The 17,581-nt window shown below is 41.6% G+C and overlaps 1 protein-coding gene across 1 annotated transcript; it reads right to left on the minus strand.

Moving 5' to 3' along the window:
• Positions 1-551: 551 nt before the first annotated feature.
• LOC141993415 (mast cell carboxypeptidase A-like) lies at positions 552-17,390 on the minus strand. Its single transcript, XM_074962956.1, has 11 exons — positions 17,234-17,390; positions 17,070-17,145; positions 14,738-14,862; positions 12,411-12,513; positions 11,655-11,756; positions 10,189-10,290; positions 8,705-8,815; positions 6,580-6,670; positions 6,195-6,400; positions 2,934-3,018; positions 552-739 (listed from the first exon to the last, which is right to left on the minus strand). The coding sequence occupies exons 1-11, from the start codon at positions 17,302-17,304 to the stop codon at positions 552-554; spliced, it is 1,260 nt and encodes a 419-aa protein (XP_074819057.1). The 5' UTR covers positions 17,305-17,390.
• Between the last annotated feature and the right edge of the window lie 191 nt (positions 17,391-17,581).

Genomic DNA, 17,581 nt, shown 5'->3' on the forward strand with positions numbered 1-17,581 from the left:
TGTTCATAGTGGAATAAAAATCTAATCCATGAGGGGTGGGTTCCTGTAGCCCAAGGCGCAAAATAAAATACAGGAAATCTGGAATTGGAAGTGAAAGATTAGTTGCTTATTTTTGTAAAATAATGTAAAAAATTTGGTGCCCCAAATGCTCTGTATCCCAATTTCCTCATCTGTAAAGGGGAGTTGGAAATTTTAACATTTCCAGAAAAAATAGGAGAAAATGTCTTTTTAAAAATGTTTTGTTTTTTCAACCAGTTCTACTAATTAATGGGACTATTCATGTGCTTAAATTTAGGCATATGCTTAAGAACCTTATTGAATCTGGGCTTAAGAATGAGAAGTGCTCTTATGCTCAATATTAGTGTTATTCTTGAACTCAATTTCTGTTGGCTTATTTTAAAAACTTGTTTATTGGTTTGTAAATATCAGCAATATGTCAGCAAATGCTACTAATAGGTACTGTTTTTTCTTCTATGGGTTGAAAGTGGCTCTGAAGGGAATCAATTTCTAACTATTTGAAAACAAAATATACTCTGTACATATGGCAAGAGTCATGAAGCATAGCTGAGGATATAATTGGCAATAGACTTGACTGCCAGCATAGTCTCCTTACAAGTTGACTTTATCTTAGATTCAGGGAGGAGAAAACCATAACTGCCCTTGTCACGGAGCTCAAAGACGAAGGAGTATTTGATGCCCTGATCATAAGCCCAGTCCACAGAGCTACCAGAAGTAGGGTCTGTAAAACATACAATATTAGCATAATTAGTTGGTACTACAGAAACATAGTGACAGGAGAAAAGGGGCAAGAAACCCTTTTAAATAGGAGGGTATGTGTGTTAGAGGGATGGGGAGGTCATTGAGATTATTATTATTGTGTATATAGCACCAATAATGTGCTAGGCGCTTAGTAGTCAAGCATGAGGACAAGGTCCCTGCCCAGAAGACCTTGCAGGAGTATGTATTAGACTAGTATCTAAAAGGACTGAACTATACTAGGGGAGGATCTGGCTCAGAGATTTTACTTCATTTCCTGTGTTGTTCTTTTAATCTAAAATAAAGGTACTTTTGACCAGAAGCATATGGCCATTCATTGAATATGGGAAGTGTAACAATAGGATGATATCTAAACAAAGACAAATTCATTCGGCGATAGTGAAGAAGTCCTTCTGGCTAAAAAGAATTTAAAACAAAAATGAAAAGGTATAGTGGCTACTTATGGGAAAGTGGGAGGCTACTCTTCTAATAATGACAAGAGGAAGAATTCGGGTCACAATTTTTATGGAAATACTATTGAAGATAGTGGCAGGAAAAGGTCCTATTTTTCTAACACTGGTGGAATGAGTGACAGTTGCCGTGTTTACTGTGTTGTTTTCTACTGGAACTGGGCAAGAAGAAGTACAAGGACTTAACAGATAGATGCTTAAAAAGCATCATGTACCAAAACAAGCTTTCTGTTTGAAAGATATACTCTCCAGAGCAAAATCATAAGTCACATAGTTCAATGTACCACCCTTTTTGTTTTCATGCAAGACCATGTAATATTTTGATTTACCAGTCAGAATGAGGAGCCTATTAATAATAAGCCCTATTCCCAAAACCATGATGACACTCTTCATAACAAGTTTGCTAATGCTGATGACAAGAATAAACACTTAGCAAACTATGGTAGGTTGGTTTACATGCTGTAAGAAAACAAAATCAGCATTTGCCAAATAAAAAGGATAAAACTAATGTTGATTTCAAGCTTTCAAACTTTTTTACAAACAGTGGAAAGTTACATAAAAAAGAAAACCTATTTGGACTCTTGACAGTGTCTCTCTAATATGATCCATGTTCCTCATGGTATCTGGGCTTGCAAAATGGACATTTTAATTCCAGTCATTACCATAGTAAATGTAAATAATAAAACAAGTAAACAGTCCACATGAACTGTTGGTCTCTGCTGTTATAGCCTAGAAGTTTTTTTAATTTTTTTTTTTTTAAAAAAAAAAGCTTTTGCTCAGTGAATTTATTTGCCAAGGGTGTTTGGGTTCTCTTATTTACTATGCTTTAATTTGCAAACTTAAATGCTAGCAGCATATAGTGAAATGTCTTTCCTGGACCAAATACATTTTGGATCCTGAATCTTGCTGTAAAATTATATTTGGCTACCTCACATCTTTGCATGACAATTGTGCACTAAACCTGCTCCTTTTTGGGTGATCAAAATATTGATGAGTTTGCATTCTTTATTATAATTTTTGACGTAATTTTCTACTCTTCTTCTCTGGTAGAGACAAACATGGCAAAACCTGGGCTTCATGCTGTATTTCTTCCATCAGATCCAATTATAGATCTCACAAACACTGTGCACAATTGTGTATGAGAGAGCTGGACCAGAGGAACATACTGTCCTTTACATGGGTCTCTCCCATGTCGGAGAGAAGAAAATCTTTATCTTCCAGTGGGTGGGGCAGCAGGGTAAGGCACATTAAGTGTGTGTGTTTGTGTGTGTGTGTGCGTGTGCAGTGGCTCCTTTTGATCCCTTCTGCCTCCTTGGCTACCAGAGAGTTTACCTTGCTCCAGAAAATCTTCCTCTGGAGGGATTACTATGAAAGCAGGAAAGTTCATTTAATTAAAGTTAAAGCTGATGGGGTTAATACTAATGTCCTACAGGTTTGATTGCACAGAGAGTAGCCACCCCACACTTCCTGACCATCCCCTCCCCAGCTACAGATTTAGTATCTCCCGCGGGGTCAGGGAAGGGAGTGAGGAATGGTATGCAGAGGCAACACTCCTCACTGCCCTGTCCTTGCCAGCACCCAGTTGGGGGTCTGCCAGGTTTCAGTCCTTCTCTCTTTGGAGGTGGAAGGGGCAGCAAGTCCCTGTATTACTAAATAACTGTGGTATGAGTGGTTTGAGTTTAAAAGACAATGGATTCAGATACCTACAGATTAGAGTGGCCGATGCACCATATTCGTATTTTGTACCATACAGGCTGGATAAAGCTTCCATGGCTGCCTTTGCAACTTCGGTCTGGTTTTCAAAAGGAAGAATGAGAGAGAGTGAAAAGGAGAGCTAGTTGTTTGGAGATTTAAATACTTTGAGCAAATGCCATGAAAGCATATTTGTTTGTTGAACAAAGTCTGTCTTCTTAACAATTAGAACGTGCCTGCCTCTTTCTGCCTGTACTCTCGGAGAACATTACATCATAACTATGGAAAGATACATTGGTTCTTACATGTAAAAGTTGTTATTGGTAACTAGGGGCTCAGTCCTGCACCTAGTGAAATCAACAAGAGTTTTGCTATTGATTTCAGCAGAGCGGGATTGAGTCTCGTCTCCACACATGGCATCTGGCAGGTGATACTGTAAGAAAGGGGATAGATTACATTATTCTTAAATTACAAATTAAGTTCAAAGCAAAAGTGGCCAAGGAAATGGTCATCAAGGAATCTTATTATTATTCTTATTATTCTGTGGCCTCATTCAGTAGCTTTTGGAAGAAGGATTACAAAGATTGAGGGGCTCAGTAATTGGATGGGGATCCTTTTGAACCAGTTCACCATTGTATTACTCCAGTTCTGCACTGGTGTTACTCCTTTGGAGTTAACTTGGAATAAAACTGCAGTACTGCCCCAGACCTAAATCACTGGTCTGAATGTGGCACAAATTGGTAGGGTAGTGAATGATTAGACATTTGTTGTTGTTTAGCGGCCAGTTTTATTTTTTATTTGGTGGATTTAGGATATTTCCTATTGTGTCCAAACCACAAATGCCATTGTGGCAGTCTTACTTGAGTGGGTAAGGACTCAGCAAGCAGACCTCTATCCCTACAGATGGGCTTGCTCTAGATCAGCCAGTCACCTTTCTAAAGTCACTTACGGAACAATTATGATAAAATCTGATATTTAACAGGAGATGATCACCTGCAGCTGGCAAACAGAGAAATGGGGCAACAAGCAGCTAATAAAAAGGTCCAGCCAATCTAATAACCATGGCTTTGTTGTTGGATTGCCTAGCTAAGCAAGCAGCTGGAGGAGACACTTATATTGGAGGGTTTGGTATTGTGTCAAAGTTCCTCCTCTGCCTTGGTGGGTCCTGTGCTTATTGGCGGATTTGCTCGCCTCAGAGATTCACAGCAGCCCACAGTTTGGCCACTTTCGTGGCTCAAATCTGCCGTTCACTCAGTTAGCCTCATCACTGGCCAGCGTGGGGAAAAGGAAGAAGAACAATTCCCCGTAGTCTCTGCTGATCCACCTAGTGGATCGGGGAACAGGCCAGAGACGTTCCCCTCTGGTGGAACCCACAGTCCAATTCAACTCTTCCGGTATCAAGTAGGGAGTTGGAGGAATGGAGGGTTCCAGGGTTCCAGCCCAGGGCCCTGTAGATTGCAGCTGTCTACAGTGGCTCCTGTAACAGGTATGTGACAGCTACAACTCCCTGGGCCACTTCCCCATGGCCTCCTCCCAACACCTTCTTTATTCTCACCACAGGACCTTCCTCCTGATGTCTGATAATGCTTGTACTTCTCAGTCTTCCAGTAGTACGCCTTCTCACTCTCAGCTTCTTGCGCCTCTTGCTCCCAGCTCCTCACACGCACACCACAAACTGAAGTGAGCTCCTTTTTAAAACCCAGGTGCCCTGATTAGCCTGCCTGTCTTAATTGATTCTAGCAGCTTCTTGATTGGCTGCAGGTGTTCTAATCAGCCCGTCTGCCTTAATTGTTTCCAGAAAGTTCCTGATTGTTCTGGAACCTTCCCTGTTACCTTACCCAGGGAAAAGGGACCTACTTAACCTGGGGCTAATATATCTGCCTTCTATCACTCTCCTGTAGCCCCCTTTTGTGGCATGGGGGAAACCCTGGAACACATATATTTGGAGTGTGCCAGGCTGCAGCCCCTATTCCGGCTCCTCACGAATATTTTAGTATGCTTTTGGTTGCAGTTTTCCCCTCACCTTCTTATTTATACACTCCCTATCCGCGGCCCCACAAAGTCACGGGATCTCTTGGTTAACCTCCTCCTGGCCCTAGCTAAAATGGCCATCTATAAAACCAGAGTGAGGAGGTTGGCCGACGGAGTCTCCTGTGACTGTGGGGCCTATTTCTGATCCTCGGTCCATTCATGTATCCGGGCAGAGTTCCTCTGGGTGGCGTCCACTGACTCCCTTGATGCCTTTGAGGAGCAGTGGGCGCTGTCCGGGGTTCTCTGCTCGGTGTCCCCGTCTGGTTCCCTTTGTTTGACCCTTTGACCACACTCCTGTCCCTGTTATTTCATTAGTTGTCCCTCGTATTTATTTGGTGTCCAGGTCCTATGGATCCCCCTCTTAGGCTGGTGGGGGGGGATCCTTTAGCAGTGAGCGGGCTTTGCCCGACCACTTCCCGGATCCCAATAGGATCACTCTCCTGTAGCCATCTGGCCTGACCCTGTCACAGTATATATATATTTTTTCTTTATTGGGTGGACATTTAGAGAGAGTGCAGTTTGGAGCTTGTTAAATTTGACAGTGATCCGGTAAGAAAAGGTTGAGTTTGGCTGAAAATGTAGAGAGGGGTATGGTCTCCTCCTCTGAGGTGCTAATGGATTTTTGTGTAGATAATGGGAGCAGAGCTGGATTGATAATGGGGAGGGGGGAAATCACAAATAACTTGAAGTCATGTTTATTCCATGTGTTTTGAAAAGAAATGTTTCTGATTATTTGAAATATTTCACAATATTTGTTGAAAACAGAATATGGAAAAAACTAAGTATCTTATTTTCCCCATTTCTCCCTCTTTCCTCTTTCCACCTTCATTTCCTTCTACTATTTTGCCTCTAAAAAAGAAAAAATACTAAATTGAAAAGAAAATGAGAAAGAAAATCTGACTAAATGTTTCATTTTCCAGTTCCATAAAAAATATAAGCAACACAAAGTTGTGAAAATTTCACATTTTAAAAAAAACATTTTTTGATTTTTTAAAAAGTTTCGGTCGAAAAATTTTCACCAGCTCTAAATGGGAATTGAAGGTACACAAGAACCCATGTGAAGGTCTCAGTATCTCAGAGTACTGGATTCATAGTTTCCAAAAGTTTACATGAGTACGCTACCCAAGCTGATTCTGATTTCATTTTTCCTGGTGTAAATCATGAATAGCTCTGCTGAAGTCAGTGATGTGTGAGATCAAATTCAGCCCTTACAAACTCATCATGGGTCTATTTTTCTCTACATACCAGTTCATCGTGATTAGGTGCTTTATGGAAAGTATAGCCATAAGGGAACATCAACATCTGAGAATAAGCATGGATGGTCAGGTAAGCCTTGATGGAAGAGAGGTGGTTACGAATGAAGGTGGCAACAGCTTTAGTCTCATCCTCCGACTCTGGTGCAGATCCATAGTAGGTTTCATTGCATGGGTCATCTGAGATGAAACCAGTAGCTGCAAATAAGATTCGTATTCACAGTTTATCATTATTTGAATTACAGCCTAAATTCAGTTAAGTGTTAATTGGAATATTAAACTTCTTCATTTTCATTGACAGACCAATTTACCCACATCATCAACCAACTCCTGCTGATTAGTTTTAATATCTTCTTTATTTTAGTTAAATTACTTACTGCCCCACGCAGCAGCGAAGTTCCTGTTCAGGTCAGTGCCAATGCATTTGGTGCTGGAGTTTTTGGAACGGTTTTTTCTCCACATACGATCCTGCAAGACAAAATGATTGAAGTATTTAAACCTCATCTTCCTTATTTTCTCAGATTGGGCACATTGTGAAAGGTAAAAATTGATTCAGAACTTGTCTAAAATCCACATGGTTAACAGGAGGACTTTCATCTTTAAAATAAAAGACAATACCAGTCAAAGGAAAAGCAGTCCACAGGGAATGCACATCTAATGAATTTTTCCTGTGTCAGTCTGAGTCTCCAAAGCATGAACTGTACCTCAAGTCTACAATGTGTTAGCAAAGAACTGAACAATTAGAACAGGCATTTTTCTTCCCATTTGCTTGGATTTCAGTTCCCAGCTGGCTATATATGATGCTTTCAAATAACTATAAACACAGGGCCTGATGTGACTGCAGATAAAGTACTGAGAACTGCAGAGAATACAAAGAGAAAGCGTCCTGTTCTGATCCTTAGAACAATCTATCATATTTGAGAAGCAATGGAGTAATTATTAATGGGTGAAATTCATATATACTCCCTGATCCATATAACCCATGTAATCATGCTTTGTATAGGGGCAGGGGATAGAATCTACCCCTCACAGCCAATCCATGGACTGCAACACAGCCCCTCCACCAATGTTGTCTGAATAAGGGGCACAGCTTTTGGTGTCCCCTATGCATGGGGTTGGGGCAATTGGATTGGTGTAAGTGTGGATCCACGTATCGTCATCCCATTCCAACTTAAATAGTCTTCTCTGCACCAGCCTGTTTAGGGCCAGTGTAGACCCCCACTATGGTTAGCAGAAGATGCAAAAGACTGGCTGTGTAACCTCTTCATCCATTTCCCCATCTCCACAAAAGGTCAATGAGGGACTTATATCGTATCAAGGACTTTGATCAAGCCCTCCTATTTTACCTGGGTTAATTTTATCCTAAGATTTTGATAGTGACATGAACTAAAAATAAAAAACCTATGATCCTCTACATGGAAAATGATGTGATTCTCAGTCTTGAACAAGAACTTAGAAAAGCCATATTGGCTCAGAGCAATGATCCGTGTAGCCCTGTAGCCTGTCTTCTGACAGTGGCCAGTGCCAGATGCTTCAAAGGGAATGAACGGAACAGGACTATTTTGAATGATTCCTTCATTCAAAATAGTTCCTTCGTCCAGGCCAAGTTTCTGGCAGTTGGAGGTTTAGGGACCTCCGGAGCATGGGGTTGCGTCCCTGACCATTTTGGCTAGTAGCCATTGATGGACCTATCCACCATGAACTTACCTAATTCCTTTTTTGAACCCAGTTATACTTTTGCCTTCACAATATCCCCTGGCAATTAGTTCCACAGATTGACTGTGCATTGTGTAGAAGTACTTCCTTTTGTTTGTTTTTAAAGCTGCTGCCTATTAATTTCATCAGGTGACTCCTAGTTCCTGTGTTATGTGAAGGGGTAAATAACACTTCCTTATTTAATTTCTCCACAGCATTCATAATTTTATAGACATCTATTATATCCCCCCTTAGTTGGTCTCTTTTCTAAGCTGAACAGCCCCAGTCTTTTTAATTGCTCCCCATATGGAAGCTGTTCCATCCCCCTACTCATTTTTGTTGCCCTTCTGTGTACTTTTTCCAATTTTAATATATCTTTTTTGAGATGGGTTGACCAGAACTGCACACTGTATTTAAGGTGTGTGTGTACCTTGGATTTATATAGTGGCATTATTATATTTTCAGTCTTATTATCTATCCCTTTCCTAATGGTTTCTAATATCCTAATAACAACTAGATCTTTCTTGGGTGGTAACAGTTAACTTAGACCCCATCATTTTGTATGTATAGTTGTGTTAATTTTTTCCATTGTGCATTACTTTGCACTAGAGGGAAGTAGTGGCAATCTAAGGGAATCCCTGGTCTATTAAATAGTTGGTTACAGTATTGTTCTAAGTTGTACTCTCAGGAATAATAACTTCAAGGTCATAGAGAGATGTTTTTATTTTAAGTGGGGATGTAAAATCTTAATGACTCTCAGACACTAAAATAGGTGAGCGATAGAAAATAACTAAATGTGGATAGTACTTGAGTCCAGCTCCAGATATAGCCATCAATGTTGAACACCGGGAGAACATAGAAGTTCAGACTGTCCAATAGATGTGTCATGATCTTGTCCTTCTTATAGGTGCTGGCTGCCTGTAAGAGAGAGACGTATACACAGAAGTATGGTTTAGTTCAGTGGTTTTCAAACTGACGGTCACGACCCAGTACTAGGTCGTGGAATGTAAAGCACTGGGTTGTGGTGGTTCTGGTCAGCAATGCCGACCAGGCCGTTAAAAGTCCTGTCGGTGGTGCTAGGCTAAGGCAGGCTAGTTCCTACCTGTTTGGACACCACGCTGCGCCCCAGAAGCGGCCAGCAACGGTCCGGTTCCTAGGTTGGGGAGCCACGGGACTCTGCATACTGCCCCTGCCTTGAGCACGGGCTCCGGACTCCCATTGGCCTGGAACCAGCCAATGGGAACTGGGGGAGGGGGTGATGCCTGCAGGCAAGAGCCGCATGGAGCTGCTTGTGCGTCTCCACCTAGGAGCCAGACCTGCTGCTGGCCGCTTCTGGGGTGCAGCGCAGTCTGCGGTGCCCGGATAGGCAGGAAGCCTGCCTTAGCATCCCCGCTGCATCTCTGACTGGGAGCTGCCCGAGGTGAGCCCCCCCAAACCTGGAGCCCCTTCCTGCACCCCCAACTCCTTCAACCCTGACCCCACCCCGAGCCTGCACCCCCAGCCCAGAGCCCTGACCCCCTCCCACACCCCAACCCCCTCCCCTGCCCTGAGCCCCCCCAACCCAGAGCTCCCTCCTGCACCCCAAGCCCCTCATCCCAGTCCCACCCGAGAGCCTGCACCCCCAGCCCAGAGTCCTGACCCCCTCCTGCACCCCAACCCCCTGCCCTAGCCCAGAGCGCCCTCCCACACCCCAAACCCCTCATCCCCAGTTCCGTTGCATTGTGGGCATCACCAATTTTCTTCAACTGGGTCGCCAGAAAAGAAGTTTTAGAACCACTGGTTTAGTGCAGCTCTGTCCCAGCATTACATTGCTGAAGACTCCAATTATGTAATAAAAAATGACTTCACAAATACAGATGAGTTTCAGTAAACAAGTACTTTAACACAGAATATGCCAAGAGATCAAAAAGATCTTTTTCATTATAAATTTGCCTTTTAGTTTAGGCCAAAACCCCACCCAGAGGGGTCTTTTTCAGATCCTGCTTCCCTTACTCCACCCCCACAACAGCCACATCTGAGAAAAGGGGCAAGTCTCCAATTTTGCTTTCTTCCCCTCTCCTACAGAACAGTTATTACAGTCTATGAGGTATCTTTCACATTCTATTTAATTGCTGGGGAAAGGATATTTGGCTACTCTTGGTGGAGCGCCCACTATAGGATAGGAGTAGTACTCTGTGGTAACTGAGCATGGCTAGGCTACATAGCTCCATACAGCAAAGGAAGTAGGCCAGGATGTAACCCCTAGCAAAATTCTGGATGTGGAGTATCTGAATGAGATCATGTTTGCACACCTGCTTCACAAACCACTGGCAGAATGCAGGTGAGATCCATTCTCGTGCATGGATCCCACAGTCCATGAAGATGGCCTTCTTCCTGCCACTCTCCTTCCCAACCTGCTCAAAGACAAAGATGTTACTCTTCTTCGTTGTGGAGCTGTTCCTCTATTAACTGGGCCTTGTAGAGCCCACACTGACCCTTCTACAAGATAAAACATGCCCGTCTTAGACTGTGGCCCTTTGAGAGAACTTTAAAGGGAAAAAAAAAAGGATCCAAAGTAGTGAATGCTACACTTTATATGTAGAACATTCAGATCTGATATGAATAGTGATGTCATGAAACCTGCCCCTCTCTTCTGTATGGTAGAAGGAAAATGTCAGTGTAGTTACCTATGGTGCTTGCAGCTATATAACTACTATGATTTTGTTTTCTTTTATGGTTGCTTTAAATATCACATAGGCTATTGTCTGAAGAAGCAGCTGCCATTTCGTGAGACACGAAACACGCTGCTGTCTCATGAAGACTTTACTATTTTTTGTTCTGATTGTTTTCTCTTAACCTACAGAAAGTCATTCACGCTGAAAGTATATAGTTTTTGTGTGCAGAAAACTTATCAAGTGTTAAAAATGCGGTCAGCAAACTCATTTATTTTGCCCCTAGTCTGAATGGGGTAACTGAGAGTCAAGAATACTGGGCTTTTAAACCGTGGGTATTTTGTGTATGGCTAGAACCCAGTTCACTTTTATACTGGCTGCAGCATTTTTTTATGCCTTTCTCCTCTGACACAGAATTGAAAAGTCTTGATGGGAAATGTTATTTCAAGCAGGATTAATTCCTTATTGGATATCTATGGCCTCAGTATGAGACAGTGTCACAGAAAGTGGCTGGGCCTCTCTTCCACCTCTCTTTCTGTCAGCCACAGAGTCCCTGTGCACAAGAGGAGTTTCTCCATGGTCCCAAAAGAGGAGGGAAATGCTATGAGAGCAGCACTCCATCCTCACCCCGTGGGTGCGATCCATGAGATTTGAGTCCTTCTCACAGAAGTCTTGCCTAAGTAAGGCTTACAGGATTTGGCTCTAAATGAAGACCCGCTGATCTGTGTATTTTCATAGATCTTTTGTTAGGTATTCAGCATCTAGACCATATTTAAGGGACCATAGCTAATGTACTCAGTATTGGCTTATATCTATCTGTCCGGGTCCTTTTACCACATACATCACTGCAGTATCCTATCTGTCTCTGCAAACCCTATATCTCCATTGCTATTTCCGAGCTGCAGTGTCAGTGTTAAATCTGGACACTTTCTCAGGCAATATGTCATCTAAATGTATTTCTTCATATTAGCGTTGGAAATGTAATAGACTGGAGCAGTATTATTTATGTATGATGCTGTTTTCACCTCTACTTAATTAATTTGTAATATATTTGAATATCTGAACCACTCTTCATGTGCGTAATCTCACCGGAAAGAAATGCATACCTTAAGGAGGTACATAGGTCGCTTTTCAAAAGTACTTCCAATCTGGATGCGGGAGACCAGTTTTGGATAAATTTTAGTAATTCTAGCAGTCCAGGCAGCAATCTAGATTAACAAATCATGTGCAGTTACGGAACAAGTTTTGGATTAAATATGATTCAGAATCAAAGGGAGGCTGTCTCTGATTACAGTACTTATTCAGGAAAGCATCCTCATTCAGGGTAGCACGTAATCACATGCTTAAATTTAAGCCAGTAGGACTTAAGCACATGCTTTCTTGTTTTCTTGATTCAGGGCTCCATTTGTCTCAAAGGGTTAAATATCCTTTCCCCAACCTGAGTAATTTGATTGGCTGCTTGGGTTATATACAGGGGAAAATCGGAGCAATCTCATTTCCCCCTTCCCTCTTCCAGGCTTCAGGGGAGCTGCACAGATGCTCCTTGGTGGCTACCTGGAAGCTGGAATGGCCTCTCAGTAATTTGTCCCCCTCCTCCCACTCCCTTTGTGCAGAGGGCAGGACTAGAAGATTTGTATGGTGGCAGATTGTCAGATCCCACTTCTCCCCCACAATGTCCCGTTCCCAAACCCCATTGCTAACCCACAGGGATGGGGCCCCATGCTGTGCAAAAGGTGTACACTTTCTCTGTGGCCTTTTCAAATTCTGCTGGAGAGGCCTCTACAAATCCTGCCAAAGAGACCTCTGCAGCTGTGAAGGGGAGGCCAGGATTTGCCCGTAAATCCATAAGCTTTGTACCGTACCTTGTACCAGTCATTGTACTTTGTGTAACTGTGTCTGCTAGTAAAATTCCTTTTGCCATCAAACTGTTTTTCAATCTCTTCTTGCAGGTTATGCAATAAAATTCTACAATACAAAATAATATATATGCTGGCTGGTAAAGAAAATATTAATCACATTCAATAAGTCCGTCTAAGACAGCGGTTTTCAACCTTTTTTCATTTGTGGACCCCTAAAAATTTCAAGTGAAGGAGCAGACCCCTTTGGAAATCTTAGACATAGTCTGCGGGCCCCCAGGGGTCTGTGGACCACAGGTTGAAAACCACTGATCTAAGGTAATTATAGGGCCCATTGGCATAGCCTGTGAGCATCTCACAGACTTCAATGAGTTTATTCTTACAACACCTCTGTAAGATAGAGAAGAACTATCCCTACTTTATAGATGAGGATCTAAGGCACAGAAATACTTTTGCCTACTCTATACTAGAAAATTAGGTTAGTTTAACTACACTGATGAGGGGTATGAAAAATCCACGCCCCCATGCAGTGATGCTAATCCAACCTAAGTCCCTGTGTAGATAGCATTAGAAGAATTCTTCTGTCGACCTAGCTGCCACCTCTGTACCAAACAACATCCAAGAACCATACAACGTCCGTGCAGTCATTCCTTTCATGCAACCCCCACCAACACTGATTCTAACAACAGATGCCTCTCTAATCGGCTGGGAAGGCCACCTAAATGACCGCAAAATCCAGGGCAAGTGGTCTCTCATGGAATTGTTTCTCCATAACAACCTTTTGGAACTAAGAGTTGTCATAAATGCCTGCGCACACTTTCTCCTTCTCATCAGAGATACACAAAAGTTATGACAAACAATATAGAATGCATGTTTTACATATATTGCCAATAGAGTGCCACATAGCTCTGGGGATGATCTGCGTCCTGGAGAGGACTTAGGACTGGGTCAGATGCTGGTTTAAGAGTGCCCTCCATGAGGAGGAATTTCAGCTTTAGCTCCCAGTTCTTTCGGGACCTAGCTTTCAGCTGTTGGCAGAAGGTGCACTTCTGCAGGATTTTTTTTTAGAATTGAAGAAAGGAAATTTTTAAGTACTACAAAAAAGAATGGAAACTCTAAGAAGAACTATAAACTAACACTATTAAATATAACGTAAGTAAGTAAACTGGACTGCTACTCATTCCATCTCAGGCCAAGGGCGGCTGAGAAGGAACTAAGGGCAGTTGGCCTGTGCAGCGCTAGATAGCCTTATGGCAGAGCATGAGGGAAGGAGGGCTTATGTGTGGGCCAAATGGGCTCTGCTACCAAAATTCTCCGATTAGAGGCGCAGATGCACCTACAGTGGAGCACCCATACTAGATCTAAGGGCACTAAACATACTGTAGAGTTTTAAGTGTAGACAAGCCCTAAGAGACTTGCCCAAGGTCACACACAAATTATATGTCAGAGCAAGGAATTGAGCTTGTGGGTTTCCTGATTCTGAGGCTAGCACTCTAACTACTGGACCATCCTTCCTCTCTGATCAGGTATATTTAATAACATAGTATTATCAAGCCAAAGAAAAACGCCGTACAGACTAACTGTAGTAAAGTCCTTGTACTTGGTTCAGAAAGATGATAAGCTTCCAGGACATTATTTTTAGTATAGTTGAGTTTACTTCAGACGATGGCTTAAAAGCGGTGACGAAAGTTTTAGGTCTCTAGGTACTCAATCATTCTCTCTCTGCTGAGCCCACTATATTAATAGCGTGTGCTATTTCTCTAGGGTCTTTTATCTGAGGATGTCAAAGCACTTGCAGACACTTACGAATTAAGTCTCGCTGTGATGTAATTATTATCCTCATTTTACAGATGGTGACAAGCAGGTTAACACCCAGATTTCCCTTTTTTTGGGGTATCCATCTGAGGACACATTGGGCTTGATTTTCAGCAGTACTGCACATCCACAATGCTCATCAAAGTCAGTGGGACTCCATGTATGTGTAAGGGTTGGCCCCATGCATCCTTTACAAGACTAGGGACCTTGGTTGTGTTGTTGGGATTCTGTAGCACTAAAACAAATCAGAGAAGTGGTTTAGGAAAAATGCAAAAATCTTAGCACTCGGAACCAAAGTAAAATCTAAATCCTTGGACATTTCACAACCCTAAACAATGGTATTCCTGTGTAAAGATTTTCTTGTTTGAGTGGAGTGCAACAGATATGGGATTAATTGAAAGTCAGAGGGATGTGAGCTCCTTAGACACTTAGGTGTTTCTGAAAACCTCCTCACTGGTCTCCAGACAACTTCCTTCTGCAAATTCTGCATTGGGCTAGAATAATTAAGTAAAACTTACTCATATTGTATTTCATTCTGTTCCATGAGGGTCTGGACAGATCTAGACTGATGTGTACTGACATGGAAATCCACCTGCATCTGAGTGACTATATGAGGGGCTGAATCTGGGTGCCAGAAGTCAAGCTGCACAGGGAGAAATTCAAATTGTCTCATTTTAGTATGTAGTCAAGTCAAGCATGCACTTGTGAATGGTGAGTAGTTTAATGCTCAGGAGAACCATTATAGGTCAGTGTTTTGTTTTCTCTTTGAAATAAAGCCCTATTTCTATATATTTCTGAGAATGGAACCATCTCAGAAGTTCGAGTCTGCTATGAAGGACTGTTTTTCAACTGCTCTGGGATTGATCATTCAACAATAACTGTGCTAAATCATAACTGGTGTCATTTTAGATTATGATTTTAAAAGAATATTTTTTCCTAAAATACTCCCTTGAATGCAAACAGGAGAAAAGAACTGCAATCACTGCTCCAGTCGCACAAAACATGTTTCAGCATATCAACAAACCCGAAGAAACTGAAACTGGGGCCCCAATGAAAAGGTATTACATGTCTGCTCAAACTCCCATTGGTTTCAATTGGAGCTTGGTCAGGAGGGTCCTTCATTTAAAACATGTAAGCATGAATCTAAAATTCATCCCATGCTTTTATGAAAAGGTGATGCTCCAGTTCTGCTGCTGTTTAGATGTTAGCAGAACTTCTTTTCATATTATAGTAGAAGTCACAATGCTTCTGTTATTGTAGCCAATGGCAAAATTCCCATTACAAAAAGAGAATGTTGACATTGACTTCAATGGGAGAAAGACCAGGCACTCAAGAGGATATTATGTAAATGCACAGCATTTCATTTTCATCGGTATAGTTAATAATGTGTTAGGCATTCCAAGATCAACACCTCTTTTTGGAGATGTAGACTGCATACAATTTACATTGCATCATGCTGAAAATTATGGAAACTTTCAAACAATATGTTTTTTTATTCTCCTAAAATATGGTCCAATTTTGTTCAGTATTTTTAAGTGACTTTAGATGTTTTCTTGATGGGGGAGGAAAAATATGTTTAATTTGAAAAATTTTCGTAGCCCTTCAATGTTATTTTGATTATAAACTAGTGCTTCTTTTTGCTTTTATTTATTTGGATTAATTATAGTAACATAGTTTTTGAAAAGTCCTTAGGCTACAGTGTGGAAAAGTCAGCTTGTCATGCTGCCACTGAAGTCATAACAGTTCCATTAAAATGTCAATGGAACTCCTGCATGGTTTTCAAAAACTATTTTACAGTTTTGCTTTATAAACATCTTGAACATACATAAACCCAAAGGTTGATATGGAAAGGTAAGTGTGCTGAAAGCAGCTGAATTTGCCATATATCTATTTTAGTGCCCTCTTTTCTGAACAGAAACCTTTTTATGCTAAGGTTCACATGAGAGCCACATTTTGTGACTTATTTATAAACTTCTGATAGACCCCTAAGTAAAATAGCCCTGGAGTTGCTGTAATATTGAAATGCTAGGTACAGTACTTTCTAAAAGGCTCTGTATGTAGAAAACCCTTATGTTAACATAAAGGCCACATAGCAGCTAGAAAATATTTTCCTCTGGTTCATTCCATCTGGGAAGAGAAATGGGTTTTCCTCAGAATTGGCATGGGATTTTTTTCCCATTAAATCCATAGATCCCTCAAGATCTCTGTATCTTTGTCCAATCAGCAGAAACTTCCAGTTGGAAATCTGTCTAGTTTGCAAAGAGAAAGAGCTTTTGAATAGTCTAGGACTATGGGGAAGAATTCAGCAGAGCTGCAGCTCTGACCACCTCTGTGGGAGTAGGGGATTTTTGGGGTGCATTATTTTACCCTGTGTAGCACAGAGCAGAGGATAGCATGTAGAGTCCTCTGTCTTCAGAAACTTGACTGCAATGTCCATTGAGTTCAATGGCAGCTGTGCATATATATGTTAGTACAGAATTTGTGATGTCTTAACTGCTTTATCTGTCTCTAAACTAGATTGGAAGCCCCTGAGGATAAGGGCTGTGTCTTGTTTAATGTCTGTACAGTCCCAAGCACGTTGTCAGAACTCAATAAAAATATGACATTGTCTTGTAATATAGTCAAGTATCAGAGGGGTAGCCGTGTTAGTCTGGATCTTTAAAAGCGGCAAAGAGTCCTGTGGCACCTTATAGACTAACAGACTAACAGCTTATGCTCAATAAGTCTGTTAGTCTATAAGGTGCCACAGGACACTTTGCAGTTGTAATATAGTGTTATTTAAAAATTTCCACACCACAACATACCAGGTATTGAATAACCAGAACCCAAATCCCCCATAAAATTTCTCACCTGTTTAATGCTGGCCAGGTACTTCAAGAAGTTCACTTGTTTTTCATTCTGAGGCTTCACACGGTATACCTTTGCACTTCAAAACATAAAGGAAAGAAGTGAGTAACAGATCTGAGCATCAAAAATGTTTCTATCCAGGTTCAGTTAAAGTGAGAAAGCTCTACCTGTCAAAACAGCGAGAAGAAGTAAGAGCAAAAGTAGCTACAATCAAGCCTAAAGGCACCATAGACTTCATGTTTCTTGTTTCTCTAGAGCAAATACTGTCTGTCAGCTCAGTTCCACTCTTCTTCTTATTGCTCTGTGAGCAACTGACTTCCTCTTGGGGTTTTATTGGACAGCATGAGGTGGTTTTGTGGGGTTTTGTGACTTAACCTACATGCATATTTAATGTAATTAAGATTCATATTAATTATTCCAGGCTAGATGAGAGAAGAACACTATGCCTACTTTGTGTGATCATCTACATTTAACATCTGAAAAAAACCAACCCCACAACTGAAGGTTGGCTTGTG

Source organism: Natator depressus, chromosome 9, assembly GCF_965152275.1.
Source record: "Natator depressus isolate rNatDep1 chromosome 9, rNatDep2.hap1, whole genome shotgun sequence".
Lineage (NCBI taxonomy): Eukaryota > Metazoa > Chordata > Testudines > Cheloniidae > Natator > Natator depressus.